The 18,870-nt window shown below is 42.2% G+C and overlaps 1 protein-coding gene across 1 annotated transcript in view; it reads left to right on the forward strand.

Moving 5' to 3' along the window:
• PREP (prolyl endopeptidase) overlaps positions 1 to 18,870 on the forward strand; it is a 115,968-nt gene that overhangs the window by 24,498 nt on the left and 72,600 nt on the right. Inside the window, exons 4-6 of the mRNA XM_036095859.2 lie at positions 272 to 402; positions 2,852 to 3,061; positions 8,410 to 8,531. Of these exons, the coding sequence (XP_035951752.2) occupies positions 272 to 402; positions 2,852 to 3,061; positions 8,410 to 8,531 (463 nt within the window). The remainder of the gene's footprint in view (positions 1 to 271; positions 403 to 2,851; positions 3,062 to 8,409; positions 8,532 to 18,870) is intronic.

An 18,870-nucleotide genomic window follows, 5' to 3' on the forward strand; every position in this document is an offset into this window, starting at 1 on the left:
ATCCATTTTAGTGCTAACAAATGAAGCAGTCTTTGTCTCTATTTAGCTAATATGCAGGATTATAATAAATTATTCCAATACTTAAAACAATTCAGATACCAAATTCTAATTACAGGGAGGTGGTGGAACCTTCCACCCTAGTCCCCATGTCGCTGGCATGGCCTGTTTGCAAATGAACATTTATTTGTTGTTTTTCTTTTTCTTTTTGCTTTGATTGTACCCCACAAATGGAAAACTCCATGGCTAAATAAAGACCATCTCTGTCCCCTAGGTATTTCTATTTTTACAATACGGGTTTGCAGAATCAACGAGTATTATATGTACAGGATTCCTTAGAAGGTGAAGCCAGAGTGTTCCTCGACCCCAACATACTGTCTGATGATGGCACGGTGGCGCTCCGAGGTGAGTGCTCCCCGGCTGAGCCCACAGGAGTCCCGGGGCCCTCACTTTCGGCTCTGACATTGATGCAGTCCCTTCACCTCTGAAATACCAGATAGGATGGACCATATTGTAGAACAGATGCACATGCTCTGTTCAGGAAAGCTCATTTTTGCACAGTATCTCTAGAATATCTCTAGAATTCATGTTCTGATAACATGAAGCAGAACTGGAGAATAATTCACACTGGACCCAAATTAGCTTCTAGGGCTTCTGAGATATTTAAGTATCATCATCATTGCTTCTAACATCCCTGAGCCCTCTCTCTTCTAGAAGTAATTTAAGCTCTATGAAGAATGTTCCAGCTATGAATGTACAAGAGGAAAGAACATTTACAAGATCTCTTTCCTTGGTGACGAGGAAGTGATCAGAGTTTTAAAATTCAGTTGCATTTTAGAATTGAAAGTAGAAAACCACAGTCTTGTAGAAATTAGACAACTTGATACCCTGTTCCCTGAAGACGGCAAGTTTAAAATCCGAATCAGTAAGTTTGGCCTGTAGTTGCCATGTATCTGCTAAATAACTCCGACCCGAGATGACCTCCTCCACACGCCATGAAGATTACCCTAGGTTTGTGCCGTTAGAGCTAGTTAAGGATTTGGCTATTCGCTGGTTCTATGGTTTAATAATTGTATACTCTGAGAATCATCTCTTGTTAGGATCCTAGATTTTAGTGAAGTTGGCTCAGCATTTCCCCCGGAGCATCTTCGGTTTTGTAGAGAAAGCACAGGGGAAGGCTCAGCCCTGTGGAGTTGAGTGATTGGAACACTCTAGTCCTGTAATTGATTAGGTGGGAATGCAAGGACCCTATTCCCACAGCCCTGTGTGAAGACCCATTTATAAAGCCACTCAGTCATTTAGTGGTTCTTCCCCTCTTCTTCCCAAGTGGGCTGTGTATGTAAATAGTGATCCTTTATCTAATTCGTGTTGAAAGTAATCAGTATTGAAAATAAGATGTCAGCCAGCTAACCAGGGATATTCTTCCATGAATTTGAGTTTGTGGTTGTAAATGAATGTAATACACTGGTTCTGTGCAGTAATATACCCTGTGTGGATATCGTTTAATTTAAACAATAAACCTTTGTTAATATTAAAGTTTTTGTAACTCATCCAGAAGAACTTCATTATAAGAGGGTCTCTGAAAGTTCATTTCAGTAACTTTTTAGCGGAATGCCTGCCACGTACGGGTCCTGATAGCTGAAAAGGAAAATCAGACATGGGACCTGGCCTGTCTTCGAGTTTTCTGAAAATGATATAGGGAAGTTACAGTACGGGTAAATATACAGATTCTTTTGATAGTATATGATTTTTTTTTATACATTTCAAATCAACATTTTTATTTCAATTTTTCCTGAAAATTTTCTAATTATATATAATTTATGTAGAATGAGAAGTATTTTCTCCACATTGCCTTCTAGATTCTTCTCTGTATTTATATACAGATGAACCTCAATACTTCATAGCAATTATAAAGGATTAATAAGTAGTTCTTGTGAAATCTTAATTACCACTAACAAATTCCATGTAAAACAGTAGGAAACCTCTGAAAATAGTTGGGTTTCTGAGAATAATTTTCAACCCCTGGTGAAGTTTAACAGACATTATAAGAGGAAATCTCTAGTGTGTGTGTCTGGTACCAGATGCTATCTATATATATTTTATATTTATAAGAGCCAATATAAACATAGAAAATTTCTCAACACACATTCCACAGTGATTAGAACATTCTGTCATGGACTTAAAGAATTAGACACGCATAACAGTTCATAGACGATGTTGCTTTTCTTTCTTTTTCATGGTTGCTTTTGGAATATGCTCTGTGTGAGCCTTCATTGCAACCTTCGGGCTTACCTGGGCTTGTGCTGGTCAGGTGATGTGGACGACGTTAATTCTTGAGTGCCAGCAATGCTCAGAAAATGAGGTTGTAAAGAGTGATTCCAAATAGTTTGGAATCCATCCCAAAAATTACTTAATGGCTTCCATTTAGTTCTGTTACATGGTATGTGTCATAATCCAGTCATTACTCGGAAAGCAGTTTCCTTATTCTTTTTCCCCTCCTCTTTAGAGTATAAATAAAATATGCTGAAATCTCAGATGAGCTCTGCTTTTAACTGAACTGCTCATTGAATTATAGGAATATAAACAGTGGAAGCATCTTAGTGGTCATATAATCTAGTACGTTTTTTACAGATGAAGAACCCAAGACCTGGCGAGGCGAGGACGCTTGTCCGGGCTCATGAGGTGAACTCCCGTGAGGCCTGGGCTCAGCCCCCAGAAGTCCTCACGACAGGCTCCCTGATCCTGCCGTTGCACGTATGGCAGAGAGCGTGTCAGGCAGCACGGAGGGCAGCGGGCAAGGCTAGGGGTCGTGTCCCCATGTGCACTGTGTGAGAATTTCTCCTGTGTCCCATAGGCTATGCCTTCAGTGAAGACGGGGAGTATTTCGCCTATGGTCTGAGTGCCAGTGGCTCAGACTGGGTGACGATCAAGTTCATGAAGGTTGATGGTGCCAGAGAGCTTCCAGATGTGCTCGAGAGAGTCAAGTTCAGCTGTATGGCATGGACCCATGACGGGAAAGGGATGTTCTATAACTCCTATCCCCAACAGGATGGAAAAAGTGACGGTAAGTGAAGATGGCAGCTGAAGCACCTTTTTCATGGACTAGAAGTGTGACTTCACATGACTTGAAAAGCTAAACCCTACGTAGAAGTTATTTGGTATAGAACCAGGTTTCCTCAAAGGGCGCTGTATCCGTTAGCATTGTTGTATGACAGATCGCCCCAAAACTTAGTGTTTTAGAATAATAACCATATTTCTTTTGCTTGGGAGTCTGTGGGTTGGCCAGGCAGTTCTTCTAGATTAGCTGAGTTCTGTCATGTGTCTGTGTTCAGCTGTGGGTCAGTTGGCCGATCTTGGCTTGGCTTTGTCAGGGGCTTTGACTCTGATCCTTTTGGTTTCTCATCCTCCAGCAGGCTAGCCCATGTCAGGGGCTTTGACTCTGATCCTTTTGGTTTCTCATCCTCCAGCAGGCTAGCCCACTTGGTTTGCGTGGCAGCTCAGCAGGATTCCAAGAGGGAGAGTCGAAAGGCACGAGCCTTTCGATGCCTGTGCTTGCTGCCCAGCCCTGCGTTGTGGTGCTGCATTCTGTTGTTGGCCGAAGCAAGTCATGGGGCCAGCCCCTGTCCAAGGGGTGGAGGAGCAGATAGAAGGAACCAGGAAAAACTGGGCCATTATTGCAGTCAGTCCTTTACAAATATGTTATATCCCCCAAGGGGTCATGGAGAAGATGGATTTTTTTTTTTCCATGAAACCTATTTATTTAATGATGTTGAGCGATTATAAAATTTTCCTACTGTGGTGATGGCATCTCTTCCTCTAATTAGAAGTTACAGGTTACTTGGTTGGTTTATCTTGACACTTTTCTCGTTGTGAATTTCTAGGACACACCTTTGTTCTTCTTTTCGGTTATACAAAGGTCCTATTGTGTTCAAGCAGTCTCTTTCCCTCTCCACCCCTCATCTTTCCAGAGAGAAAGGCCCACGGACCTTGTATCTTGCTGTTGCAAGCTGTCAGCAGTCATCGTCTTCTTTCCACAATGGCCTGTAGCATTTTCCTGTTGCCTTGGTCTTTACGGATGGGTTTTACAATCCCTTTGTTGGAGGTTTGGAGCTGAGGTACAGAGGCTCAGTTACTTGTTGGAGGCCTGGGGCTGGTAAGAAGCACAGCTGATACAGTGCTTTCTGCTACATACGCTATCCCCTTATCGTGATCTGCTGTACCTTTCTTGTCTTTACATATGCTAGCTTTCTTTTCTGATTTCCCCCAGTTGAATTGGGAATAAGACTATAATTCTTTTCATCTCTTTTGGCTATGTTCAGCTTTTGCTGCCTTTTGATTAGACTAGTGCAGTACCTTTTTTTTAATTCACCAGTGAACTACAAGAGCTGACTTAAGAGTAGGCTTTCTTTTCAAGGATGTTGGCTAAAGAAAGACCTCTGGGCTCTGTACACTGAATTAGCTGCCTCTGTTAAGAGTGGTGCTGAGTGAGCACCCAGGTGGCTCAGTCATTGGACGTCTGCCTTCAGCTCAGGTCATGATCCCAAGGTCCTGGGATTGAGCCCCACATTGGGATCCCTGCTCAGCGGGAAGCCTGCTTCTCCCTCTCCCACTCCCCCTGCTTGTGTTCCCTGTCTCGCTGTCTCTCTCTCTCTGTTGAAAAATAAATAAAATCTTTAAAAAAAAAAAAAAAGAGTGGTGCTGAGTTAGAAAATGGCTACTTCAAGTTCTGGGAGACCAAAAAAGTATTTCCCTAGCCATTTCTTGTTAGAGAACAATATTATTATTTTGTGAAAAACATGAAAATTATTATTTAAGCTCAGCTTTCAGTAGCAAAAACAGTAAAGATTAGTTACTATGATTGATTTCAGAAAGATAACATCTATTTCCAGCTGTAATTTGCTGCCCTCTTGTCGAGAAGACCTCAACAGCCTCTCAGGTTGTGTGCCCATGTGCTTCCCGGAAAACCCATGGAAAATCACCAAGTGCTGTAAAGCTTTCTTTTATATTGTGGTGTTATCTTACTTCTTTTTCATCATCCTGAAACCTTAGTACCTTTTTATAATGAAAAAAAAAGAATAGTTCAATCTCATAACATCTTCCAAAATCAACAAAAATGTGTGAATTACTTCCAGAGTGATACCCAGCCAATACTTAACATTAAAAAAGTGGGGGGAGAGAGAGTTTATCTTTTAGAGCATTTTTAGGTTCACAGCAAAATTGAACAGAAAGTACAGAGATTTCCCATACAGCCCCTGCCCCCACACATGCAGAGCCTCCCCTATTATTAACATCCGTCACAGGAGTAGGTACAATCGATGAACCTCCATTGATAACATCATTATCAACATCCCTCATCAGAGTAGGTACAATCGATGAACCTCCATTGATACATCATAATCACCCAAAATGCAGAGCTTACGTTAGAGCTCGCTCTTAGTGTTGTATATTCCACGAGTTTAGGCAAACGTAGAATGATATGTATCCACCATTACAGTGTCATACAGAGTTTGACCACCCTCGGAATCCTCTTTTCCACCTGTTCATCCTCCCTGTCCACTAGCCTCTGACAACCACTGATCTCCCTACTGTCTCCATAGCTTTGCCTTTTCCCAAACGTCATATAGTTGGAATCATACACTATGTAGCCTTTTTAGGTTGGCTTCTTTCACTCGGTGCTATGCATGTCTTTTCATGGCTTGATAATCCATTTCTTATTAGCGCTGGATAGGATTCCTTTGTCTGGATATAGCACAGTTTCTTTATCCTTTCACCTATTTTTAAATCCATTCAGCTATTGAAGGGTATCTTGATAGCATCCAAGATTTGGCAGTTACGAATAAAGCCACTGTAAACATCTGTGTGCAGGTTTTTGTGTGGACATAAATTTTCAAATACTTTGGGTAAATACCAAGGAGAGTGATTGCTGGATTGTATTGTAAGAATATGTTTAGTTCTGTAAGAAACTGCAAAACTGTCTTCCAAAGTGACTGTACTAGTTTGCATTCCCGCCAGCAATGAAAAGGAGGTCCTCTTGCTCCACATCCTCACCAGCATTTGGTGTTGCTATTGTCCTGGACTTTGTCCATTCTAATAGGAGTACACTGGTATATTATTGTTTTAATTTGCACTTCCTTGGTGACATATGATGTGGACCATCTTTTCATATGCTTCTTTGCCATCTGCATATCATTTTTTTTCTTTTTAGAGAGAGAAAGCGCACAAACGCACAGGGGAGGGGCAGAGGGAGAGAGAGAATCCCAAGCAGTCTCCACAGTCAGCCGTGCGAAGCCCGCCGCAGGGCTTGATCTCACCACCCTGGGGTCATGACCTGAGCCGAAATCAAGAGTCAGACGCTTAACCGACTGAGCTGCCCAGGCGCCCCTGCTTTAGTGAGGTTTCTGTTAAGGTCTTTGGCCCATTTTTTAATAGGGTGTTTTCTTTTTTTTTGAGTTTCAAGAGTTCTTTGTAACTTTTGGGTAAGAGTCCTTTATCAGATATGTCTTCTGCAGATATTTTCTCCCAGTCTGAAGTGTCCTGTTCTCTTGACAGGGTCTTCCACAGAGCAGAATTTTTTTATTTTAATGAAGTCCAGCTTATCAGTTCTTTCTTTCATGGATCATACCTTTGACATTGTATCTAAAAAGTCATTGCCAAACCCAAGGTCATCCTGATTTTCTCATATGTTATCTTTTAGGAATTTTGTAGTTTTGCGTTTACATTTAGGTTTGTGGTCCATTTTGAGTTAATTTTTTTGACAGGTACAGTCTGTGTCTAGATTCATTTTTCTGCATGTGGATGTCTGGTTGTTCCAGCACCGTTTGTTGAAAAGGCCGTCTTTGCTCCTCTGGATTGCCTTAGCTCCTTTGTCAAAGACCAGTTGACTGTATTTACGGAGGTCCTTTCTGGGCTCTCTGCTCTGCTCCATCGATTTACCTCTCTGTTCTTTTGCCAATACCACACTGTTTTGATTACTTACAGTAGATCTTGAAGTCAGGTAGTGTCAGTCCTCCAACTTTGTTCTTTTCCTTCAATATTGAGTTGGCCATTCTGGGTTTTTTTCTCTTTCCATATAAACTTTAGGATCAACTCATCAATATCCACAAAATAACTTGCTGGGATTTTTATTGGAATTAAACTGTATCTATAGATCAAGTGGGGAAGAAATGACATGACAATATTGAGTATTCTTATCCATAAACATGGAGCATCTCTCCATTTATTTCTTTTTTGATTTCTTTCATCAGTTTTGTAGTTTTTCTCATATAAGTCTTATACATATTTTTTTTAAATTTTTTATTGTTATGTTAATCCCCATACATTACATCATTAGTTTTAGATATAGTGTTCCGTGATTCATTGTTTGTGCATAACACCCAGTGCTCCATGCAGAACGTGCCCTCCTCAATACCCATCACCAGGCTAACCCATCCTCCCACCCCCCTCCCCTCTAGAACCCTCAGTTTGTTTTTCAGACTCCATTGTCTCTCATGGTTCATCTACCCCTCCGATTTCCCCCCCTTCATTCTTCCCCTCCTGCTACATTCTTCTTCTTTTTTTTTTCTTTCTTAACATATATTGCATTATTTGTTTCAGAGGTACAGATCTGAGATTCAACAGTCTTGCACAATTCACAGCGGTTACCAGAGTCTTATACATATTTTATTAGAAATGTACCTAAGCATTTGATTTTGGGGGTACTAATGTAAATGGTATTGTGGTTTTTTTAAAAAATTTTATTTATTTATTTATTTATTTATTTATTTTTAAGATTTTATTTATTTATTTGACAGAGAGAGACAAAGCGAGAGAAGGAACACAAGCAGGGGGAGTGGGAGAGGGAGAAGCAGGCTTCCCGCTGAGCAGGGAGCCCGATGCGGGGCTCGATCCCAGGACCCTGGGATCATGACCTGAGCCGAAGGCAGACGCTTAACGACTGAGCCACCCAGGAGCCCCTAAAAAAATTTTTTTTATTGAGCTATGATCAACATAGAACATTATATTAGATTTAGGTGTACAACCTAATGATTCAATATTTATATATATTATGAAACAGTCACCACACAAGTCTCCCATCACATCACCATACATAGTTACAAATTTGTTTTTTGTGATGAGAACTTTTAGCATCTTCTCTCTTAGCAACTTGTAAATATGCAGTACAGTATCATTAACTATTACTAACTATGGTCACCATGTTATATATTACATCCTTAATGATACTATATTTTTAATTTCAAATGCCACTTATTCATTGCTGGTATACAGGAAAGCAGTTAACTTTTGCGTATTAACTTTGTATCCTACAACCAGGTAATTAACTTTTTAAACGCTTCTAGCATTGTGCAATATGGGTGGAATAGATTTTCTTAAAATTGCCAACTGCACTTCAATATACATTTTTAACTCCTTCAGGTACAGAGACATCCACCAATCTCCATCAAAAGCTCTGTTACCATGTGTTGGGAACTGATCAGTCAGAAGATATTTTGTGTGCTGAGTTTCCTGATGAGCCTAAGTGGATGGGTGGAGCTGAGGTATGGTATTTCTGTGAGCTTGCCCCACGAACTCAATGTCACATGGACTGTGTATATGGATATTCTTGTTGTGTGATCTTTATGGATGTGCTAAGTCCTGTGAGTGAATATTCTTATGTTAAAAATATTGGTATTCAAATTGACTCTTAATAGTGAAGGTGATGATAAACCTTTTAACTGCAATTTCAACATAAAACCCTTAATACAAAGTAATACATGCTTATGGTTAAAAAAAAAAAGTGAAAGTACAGTATCACATAAAGCAAATCGTGAACATTTTGAAATTCAGAATCTTATGTCTCAGAGGTGAGGAAAGTATCCTTCCAAAAAATTTTTTTTGTGTAAGTGAGAATGTGGGGGGAGAGAGAGTATATGTTTTCCTTTTTTTTAACACAGCTTTTCTCTTTGTGCATATTGTTCACTTGTTTTGACATTAAAATGTGTATTTTCATACATTTTCCCATCTGATAGAAGGTCAGGTATTCCTTGGGAGTCTTGACCATAACAAAACTGTATTTGAAGTCTTTGAAGTTACTGGCCCAGATTTTATTCTGTATCTTGAGAATCAACTGTGAAAAGACTTAGAGGTACTTGGAGTAAAAATTTAACTCTTGTTAGTTCATTTCTGGGTACTAAGAAATATTTTTTAAAGAAAAGCATTCTGAATGTTTTGATATAGGTGGGCTGTTGGCCCATTTTTTAGTGGGACTGAGAAATCCACTAGAAAGTCTTTAGCTCATGGAGCTACTTACTTAGAACTTTGGTAAAAAAGGAACATTTGATATTTGAACTTGGTCTCCTGGGTCTGGTTCACTGGGGGATAGAATAGTAACCCATAGTATTTTAGTTGATGTGCATTGATACACCTTATCCCAGATTGTTCTTATATTTATTTATTTTGTTTCCCTAGACCAGGGGTTGGTAAACTATGCCTGCCTTCAGGCCACATTTGGCCTGCTGTCAGCTTTAATAAATAAAGCTTCATCAGAACACAGCCACTGTTTGTTTCGTATTGTCTGGGGCTGCTTTCAGGCTGCCGTATCAGGGTTGAGTCGCTGCAAAAGGCTCCATGGCCCACAAAGCTGAAAATATTTACTTTCTGGCCCTTAATAGAAAAAACTTGCTAGACTTTAACGCAGCGTATTAAAAGTGAATTTATAGGACTTTTATGACCTGAAATTGTATCCTTTTTTCACGCTTTTTCCTTCTCACTGAAGTGCCCCCCCGCCCATGAGCTTTCCTTGTGTAGTTACTATTGTCATTTTTTCACCTGTTTGTTTTTAATGGCTTTCTGACTCTATTTGTAGACTGTTTCTACTGTTTCCTTCTTAGTTCAGCTTCTCCTCCTACCTAAGTCTTCTGGTTATTATGGATAATAGGTGTTGGTTTATAAAATAATACACATTTTTATTGTCATCTGAGTGAAACATTAAGGAAGATGAATATGCTACCAAACAATGTTTTTTTTTTTTGAATCTTTTTTTTTTTTTTAGCTACCAAACAATGTTTTAATGTCAGATCATGTGTTTCTCTTTATCTTTTTGGAGGGAGTAGTATTGATGGGGAAAACCTAAAATAATGTATTTTAATAATCAATTTTATTCCCCCCGGGATTCTTCATAAAATCAAAGACATTCCTAGAGAAGTTTTTATACTTCAGAGCTAATAATTTCATTACAGCAGACCCATTTTAATCAAGGTAAGTGTATTTGGTTGATATAGTAACATGGATACTGAAAATAAATGCCAGAATATTTATATAATTTAGCACATTGGTCTAAAAGGAAACAAGCTTTATAGTAGAACATGCGAGCAGCTCAAGTTGCTTGGATCTCTCTTAGTGTTTGGTTGAAGCAGTTAGGTTTTTGGTTGGTTGGTTTGTTTTCTTTACTTTTAAATTGTGGTAAAATATAATAACAAAATTTACTGGTTTAATCATTTTTAAGTATAGAGTTAAGTGGCATTAAATACACTGACATTATTGTGCAACTATCACCACCATACATCTCCAAAACTTTTTTCATCTTGCAAAACTGAAACTGTCCCCATTAAGCAGTAACTCCCCATCTCCCCTGCTCCCCCCGTTCCCTGGCAACCATCCCTCTCCTTTCTGTCTCTCTGTGTTGCACTATTCTAGGTGTCTCATATAAATGTCATCATACAGTATTTGTCCTTTTGTGACTGGCTGTTTGACTTAGCGTGAAGTCCTTCGGTTCATCCATGTTGTAGCATGTGTCAGAATCTCCTTCCTTTTTATAGTTGAATAATATTCCATTGTGGGTATACACCACATTTTATTCCTTCATCTGTTGATGGACACTTGGTGTGTTTCCATAGCATTATTGTGAGCACCCAGTTTTTTAAAATACAGTGAAGGGCGCCTGGGTGGCTCAGTCAGTTAAGCATCAGATTCTTGATTTTGGCTTGGGTCATGATCTCAGGGTCGTGAGATCGAGCCCCGTGTTGGGCTCCTTGCTGGGTGTGGAGTCTGCTTGAGATTCTCACTCTCCCTCTCCTCCTCCACCCCTACTTGCTTGCTCATGCTCTCTCAAAAAAAATAAATAAAAAATAAAAATATAGTGGAGATATATGTGTATTTAACATATGTGCATTCAATTCTACTAGGAAAGTGAGAAGAAAAGCAGATTTAAGTAGTTGATGTGACCCTTCTACCATTCATTAAAAAGATGTTCACTTTGTGTAAATTATCTAATATAATCTTTACCAAAGCCTCGAAAAGGAGGTGATCATTCCATTGCATGGACGAAGTGAAATGCCTGCCAGAGAGATTAACTTGCAAGCCCATGGCTGGAACTGCCTGCTGAGTGTGTTACACCCCACAGCCTGTGTCTTCCTAACCACGTGCACTCAGCCTCTCTGGTCTAAAGGAAAGAAGTCTTGCAGTAACGGCAGCAAAGACTGTCGAAAGGATGGCAGTAATGGAAAGGATGCATCTGTACTGCACAGAAGTAGTAAAGTTGTTAAAAAACTAAAGGGACATAGATGGTGGGTCCTAAGGAACTTTGTATTGGATCAGAGCCTAATAGTGAATGATGCAGAGGAAGTCTGCGAAAACCAGCAGTCTTGGTAAGCACACACTGGGTGTAGTCTTCCTTGAAGCTGTATTCCAGCTACTTGGATGGTCTTGTTACAACGGGTGACAGACACCCACCAGGTGCCCGGGTTGGTTGCTTTATGACCACGCTCTTGATGCGTGGTATTTTTCAAGTAGTTGCTTTGGGGATCATCATTTTGAACCCAGTATTTTGTTAATACCTTTAACACTTTAACAGTGACTGAATAGAGAACTAGTGTTACAGTGATGGTGTACTATCACAGAAATTCGGACATTTTATCCTCGTCCTGTCGGTGCAGCCTTGGACACTTCCCTTGTCTCCAGATCTCTTTCCTTCATTTCCCCTGGGGCTTTTTCAGCTCTGAAAGTCTATGGACAGAGGCTTCAGCACAACATCTCACCGACCCTGACACAGGCTTCCTGGGTGAGGAGGTAGCTGCTGGATGTGAGAGCAGCTTGGGCTTTGTGGGTGTGGTTAGAGGGGTCTTTGGCGTGGGCAGCCAGCTGAGCTTGTGGACATGTGTGGATTTCTCCGGCGAGCTGCCATACTCCTCCCTTTGGGCTGCTGCAGTCCAGGTTCACTGAGGACTTCCCTTTGAATCCTAGACACTGTCTCCTTATGACTCCTTTTCCTTCATAGATGCCTCCTCTGCCTTCCTGCATGGACAGGTCTTCTTGCCTTGAGCAGTCCATCACGTACAACCAGGAAGCAGCTTTAGCGTTTCCATCATTGCCCGTGACACCATCTGCCCCAGGATGACTGACTTACATCTAGCAGAACCCATAGCTTTCAGGACATTTTGGAGTATTAGAACTGTTACGAAGGATCCACTGCAGTCCAAAGCAAAATATTAGTCTCTCCAATTTACATGCTTCTTCCCTCTGCCCAGCTCCTGTTTGGTGAGCACATGGGGGACTGGCAGGGGAATAGGGACTACTCAACCCCCTGGTTGGTGGTTTACTTATTTATTTTTTTCCATACAAAGACTTTATTCAAGATAGCCTCAAACTAGCACAGCCCAAATACCCATTATCAAGTGCATGAATGAATGAATGAATTGTGGTACATCTCTACAATAGAATAGTACTACTCAGCAGTAAAAAGGAACAAACTGTTGATATATTCAACAACAGGGATGAATCTCAAAATAATTCTGCTCAGTGAAAGCCAGAAGAAAGGAGTACACAGGAGTACAGAGTGTTTGATTCCATTTATAGAACGCTCTGGAAAATGCAGACTAGTCTGTAATGGCATAAAACAGATCAGTGGTTGCTTGGGGACGGGGCTGGGGAACAGGAGGGAGGGGATATGAAGGCGCAGGAGGAAACTGGAGGATGATCAGACTGGGACACTGGAATTGACGTTTTCCAGGTGAGGCCATTCTGAGCAATGACAGCATCTCCAATTCTCTCCCCTCGGTTATTCATTGTGGATTAGTTTCTCCAGCGACCTTGCAGGGAGGAGGAGTTGGAGGAGGGGAACGGGGTTCTTGCTCCTCCAGAGCTTTTTGTCGGTGTCTGGTTGCCACCATCTGCTTGCAGTCATGACCGGTATCTTGGTGCCGGCTCCCTCATGGCGTCCTTTTGTAGTGAGATACCCTCCATTCTGGGAACCTGTGTGCTGTTCTCTGCGGTGGATAATAAACTCTGGCTCACATTTGTGTTGCCTTCCAAGGCTTCTGCTCCTAGCAGGATTCCCTCCGTAGCTCCCCTCTTCCATCCTTTTTCTGCCGGGACCTTTCAAGATGACTAGAGGGAGGCTACCTTCCTGGTGTCTCTTGTTCTGAGGGAAGCGACCTCCATGGGTTGCTCCATCCTGGAAGGGCGGGTGCTGGTCACCACTGCTCTCCTCACCTGCCAGCCAGGGGCCTCTTCCCTCAGTCCCTGCAGCTCCCTCATGCCCTTGGGGTAACATGACACCTGTCTAGCATTGGGCTTAGAGGGACAGTGGTGTCAATTATTTAACATAGACTATAAGGCTTTACCTGGAAGGCAGGATTGTGGGGGAATAGAAATTGTTTTAAAAGATTCTACTAGATCCAAAAAAAAAAAATTCCCTTTATTTTAAAGTAATTCCCAGAGTTATTTGGTGGGGGGGTGGTGCGGAAACAAGGAGATCAAGTATTTTGAGGCACTTTTCCCAGCAGAGGGTGCTCTAGAATGAAGATTCTGAAAATGTGTCAAGTACCTTTAGAAAGGACTAAGGGGAAAATGCCCAGCCTCTTTGTGACTGTCTAGCTGAATTCTATATTGAGAACCTAATTCTGTCATAACCAAGTCTTGAAAACGGGGCTTCTTTTTTACAAAGGTAATTCTAATCTTGATGTTTATCACGTATCTCTATAGTCATTTTTATATGTTCACTTGTGATCCTTAGTTGTTCAAGTATGTGTATATTTGTGTAGACGTTTACATATTATATGTATATATTAACATGTAAAATCACTGCCTGATGCTTGACTCCGTGGGCACACAGTGAGCGTTAGTTTCCTTCCCCTCCCCTCCCCCTGCTGAGGTTCGTGCACGTGAAGACCCTCGAGGCCTGGTGTGCACCCAGCTTTGCCTCACGAAGCATAGATGGTCTAGATGTCTGGGTGTCCCTCAGGGAATTCTGCCTCACCTGCCCCTCACTCACTGGAAAGCGCTGGCTGGGAGCAGTCATTGTTCAGCAGCCCTCTTCCTGGTCAGCATACTTCATGCATCTATTCCCCGGGGGCCCAGGAAGCCATTGGCTTGGTGCACCCCGGTGCTAGGGCCAGGCGATCCTCGGGAGCACAGACCGGCATGCTCTGGCCCTTTGGAAGATGTTCTTGTTGTGGTCAACTCTTCTATTTATAAACACTTTACAATATTGCCAAGGGGCTTGGGGCTCATGACACAATTTCCATCATGTTCCATTTGTCATTTTAAAGACACTTTGTCCTCCTGACCTGAGCTGGCGGCTGCCAGCGTGTTATATCGGTGAGTCTTCATTTCCTTGTGCTGTGCCGGAGAGCCTGTACTTTCCTCCCAACTCCCAGAGCGGCTGAGTGCTTGTCTTTCTGTCGGTCCCGGGGTAGATTCCCAACCTGGCTGTGCATGTCCGTGGCTCATCACCCGGGTCCTCTCTCTCATCAGCACCGCAAGGCGTGATAATATCCATCATGCTGATTAGTAGCGGGTGGGAAAATCCCAGCACATGGTGGGGAAGAAAAGTCAGGAAGCCACACAACAGACTGGAATTTGAGTAAAGGTAGAAAGCAGTGCCGCTCTGTATACGTGGAACAGCTCCTGACAGGAGAGAGTTGGTTTTGGTAGCAGTAGGGTTGGAGTTGCTGATCAGTCGCTTCTCACCTGACGCCTCTTGGTCAGTAAGGGAGAAAAGAAAACAAACAGTAGATTCTTAAACAACAGTAGCGGCTCTATCATGTGAAGATCTATGTTACTCGTTTCACTTTGAACGCGGGTTTCTTCCCCCCCCTAAAATCTTCTGGCATACTGAGGAAGGAACACATCATATAGGATTTGGGTCGATTTCGGTTTTCGCCCACTGCTGTAGGACCACACTGTATTGGGAAAGCTGCGTGCTCTGTTGAATGACGACCTGTTGGGAGATGTTTATGCTAACACACATCACATGAACCTATGACTACCCCGTCCGTGTGTACTACGCTACTCCTATTGTTATACAACTCCATAATGAGTCCCGTTAGTGAGAAGCCATCATTGTAGGTGATTAGTTTGACCTTTAAAAGTTTTCCCAGATTAAGTTTTGGAAACATACTTAAAGAGATGATGTTGTGATTCACTACTATTATGAAAGGAATCCAAAAGAGACCATGAAATAAAATGGATAAAGTTTCCTGCTCTAAGAGGAACATGATTAACTCCCAAAGCTATTAAAACCCATTTTCATTCCTTTTGTTAATGTTCCAGACAATTTTAAGTCTCACTGCTTTTTAGAATACTTATTTTAATATACACAATTCTTTTGTCATAATATGTAAAAGGAATACTTTCCTCAATTTGAAAAAGTGCATGTAGATTCAAATGATGAAAAAAAAACTTTATTCACTTCGTGTTGGATTCCAAGTGGAAATTAGTATATGTACCAAAGAAATTTCATGTCTGTGGAGATTTGGTTATTAACACAAGACCACATGACTGGGGCTCAGTAGCTCTCACATAAAATAGCTTATGAGCTGTTCTTTGAAAATGATAATATGTTTGGGGCGCCTGAGTGGCTCAGTCGGTTAAGTGTCTGCCTTCGGCTCAGGTCATGATCCTGGGGTCCTGGGATCCAGCCCTGTGTTGGGCTCCCTGCTCAGCGAGGAGCCTGCTTCTCTCTCTCTCTGTCAAATAAGTCAAATCTTTTTTAAAAAAAGAAAAATAATATGTTTGATGAAAGTCCACATCATTATACACACACACACACATACACACACACACACACACATACACATAAATATTGGCTATGTGTCCTTGTTGTTTTGAAAAACACCTTTGGAGGGGCACCTGGGTGGCTCAGTTGGTTAAGCATCTACCTTCGGCTCAGGTCATGATCCCAGGGTCCTGGGAAGAATCCCACATCGGGCTCCCTGCTCAGTGGGGAGTCTTCTTCTCTCTCTGCCCTTCACCCCACTCTCTCTCGCTCTCTCTCTTTCTCTCAAATAAGTAAAATCTTTTAAAAAAAGAAAAAAACACCTTTGTAGATAAATGATTGGGAGTTTACAACATTAAGTGATCTTCTGTTCATTTTCTCTTAACATGAGATGCATAAAGAAAAGTTAGTTGATTCAGGTCATTTAGAAAGCCCACCTGTTCTTATTGTATAGTATTGAGACTGAGAATAGCCAAATTCAATGAATTTAAAATAATATGAATTTTTATAATACTAGTAATAGTAATAACAACATAGGTTTATTGTTTAAAATAAACTACAAAGATCCCATTTTCCAGAAAAACTGCTAATATTGTCATATTCTATTTCACGCTCATTTCTGTAAATTCATTTAAAAAAAAAAATGGATGATAAAGCTGATAACATCTTGTAAATATGGAGCAGCTATGATCCAGACTCTGGTCTGAATGGATCACTGTCACACCTATGTGAGGCATTGACTGAAGACATTTGATAAAAACATATTATTTGGGACTAGATTCTCCTGAGGTGTTTTCCGGTTGCTGCTTATCTTTTTAAATTCTGTGGTGTTATGGCTCCTGGGTTTGTAGAGGTTATATCCTGGATGTGCTGAATCATGTGAATTTTGTGTTTGTTGGAGCAGCATATGTGAACCTAACAGAATAAAGTACAAAATACATACTCCATTTTACAGTTTGAGGTCTGTCAGGGTTTCCTTATATCATCACCTCAGTGTAGCGTAATACCACAATATACACAACTGAAATTTCTTAGTGAATTAATGTGGCTTCTTTAATGAAAGTATAAAGTCTGATAACCCCATACCTTATGCCCTTTTGGTAAGTGTCAGTGAGTATGGCAGCCAATTCCTGGATCCCCTCTTCAAAAATGGAAGCCAACACTTAACGAAGATTTTCTCCAGTACCACAAAATATGCCAAGCTGAGAAACCACAAAGGCTAGATGGTAGCACTTCTTTCCACACTCCTCTGGCCTCCTTTTGGGGGAGTTTTCCTCAATCAGGGCTTCTCAGTGGCTAAAGATGAGGGAGGTTGGGAGTTCTCAGCCTCACCGATTCATAGTGCTGAGGCACATTCTTCCGTAAGCACCTTATCCGCAGTCAGGTTGTTATCTGCTGACTCTTGTTTCATTTCTAGAGGATGAACTAGGAGAAGCGCATTGTTTGTTGGGCCTGCCCCGGAGACTGCGTGGAAGCATAGTAGTCGTGGGCTGTGCCAGGTTACACACTGTGTGTGCACAGGGTATTGTGATGCTTTGCATGCTGTCACAGGCCAGGGTCCTTGGAAAACGGGCCCGGAAGTTGAACGGGAGTGCTTTCAGGACCTGTGCAGGGAGCGAGGGCAGAGAGGAAGGAGTTGAACTGTCATGCGGTCATTACAAAGACCTCAGCCAGTCCCACAGTGAGCTCTCAGGCTGGGTTGGCCTTCAGCATTTTCCTGACTGGGGGCTTTATACCCTTGAGTTAAACAGTTATTACATGTGGGAAGAACCTGAAAGGATTTGTGACCTTGGGAGAGGCGGTTCTCTCCGACCCGGGGACAGGCCTGGAGGTTCTCAGCCGAGCACTGCCCGCTCCTGGCACCCGGCAGACCACAGCGGCCACCACGTATGCTGCCGTCCAGTGGCAAGCTGTACGCTTGAGAGTGAATATAGGTAGCTCGCGGGTGTGTCAGCGTAGTTCTGGGAACCAGATAGCTACACCCCCGTAGCAGTTGTAAGAAGGCAAAATTCAAGCAACCATTTTGAGAGGAATTCTGCATCTCTTTTAAAATCACTTAAGGACCATCCCTCCCCCAAAGCCTTCTCAGAGCTCACTCCTCCTCCACCTCCCCTCCCTGTTAGCCGCCCTTCTCTGCACTCCCTTCATACTCGGCACTTCTCGCTATTCATGTTCTATAATGTTCATCTGTGTGCACGTGCGTGTCCATCTCTCTCTCCCATCTGAGCATGAGCTCTTCGACGCCCTGTGCTATTGATCTGTGTGTTTTAGAACCTGGTTCAGCAGTGGCCGGCTCTCAGTAAATGTTGGCTAAATAAACGGCCTCCGCCCCGACTCCCCGAATAGCGGCCGGCTGTGTCTGATGGCGTATGTTAAATCATGTCCTGTTAAAACCAGCCACTGTGGTGACGGTAGCCGTGTCCAGCCCCACCCACCCCAGAAGCAAGGGAGCTGGGGCTGGGGCAGCTTTTGCATTTGTTGCTCTCTGTTGAGGTTTGCCTGTTACAGATAATGAAAGGCTAAATGGGTAAAGAATGGTTATTTATGAGTAAATAAAGAATGATAGCTTTAAGGGGCGCCTGGGTGGCTCAGATAGTTAAGCGTCTGCCTTCGGCTCAGGTCATGATCCCAGCGTCCTGGGATCGAGCCCCACATCAGGCTCCCTGCTCAGCGGGGAGCCTGCTTCTCCTTCTCCCTCTGCCTCTCTCCCTGCTCATTCTCTCTCTCTCCCTCTCTCTCTCTGTATCTCTGTGTCTCAAATAAATAAATAAAATCTTTAAAAAAAAAAAAAAAAAGAATGATAGCTTTAAGGGGCGCCTGGGTGCCTCAGTCAGTTAAGCGTCTGCCTTCGGCTCAGGTCATGATCCTGGGGTCCTGGGATCGAGCCCCACATCGGGCTCCCT

The sequence above is a fragment of the Halichoerus grypus genome, chromosome 9 (assembly GCF_964656455.1).
Source record: "Halichoerus grypus chromosome 9, mHalGry1.hap1.1, whole genome shotgun sequence".
NCBI lineage: Eukaryota > Metazoa > Chordata > Mammalia > Carnivora > Phocidae > Halichoerus > Halichoerus grypus.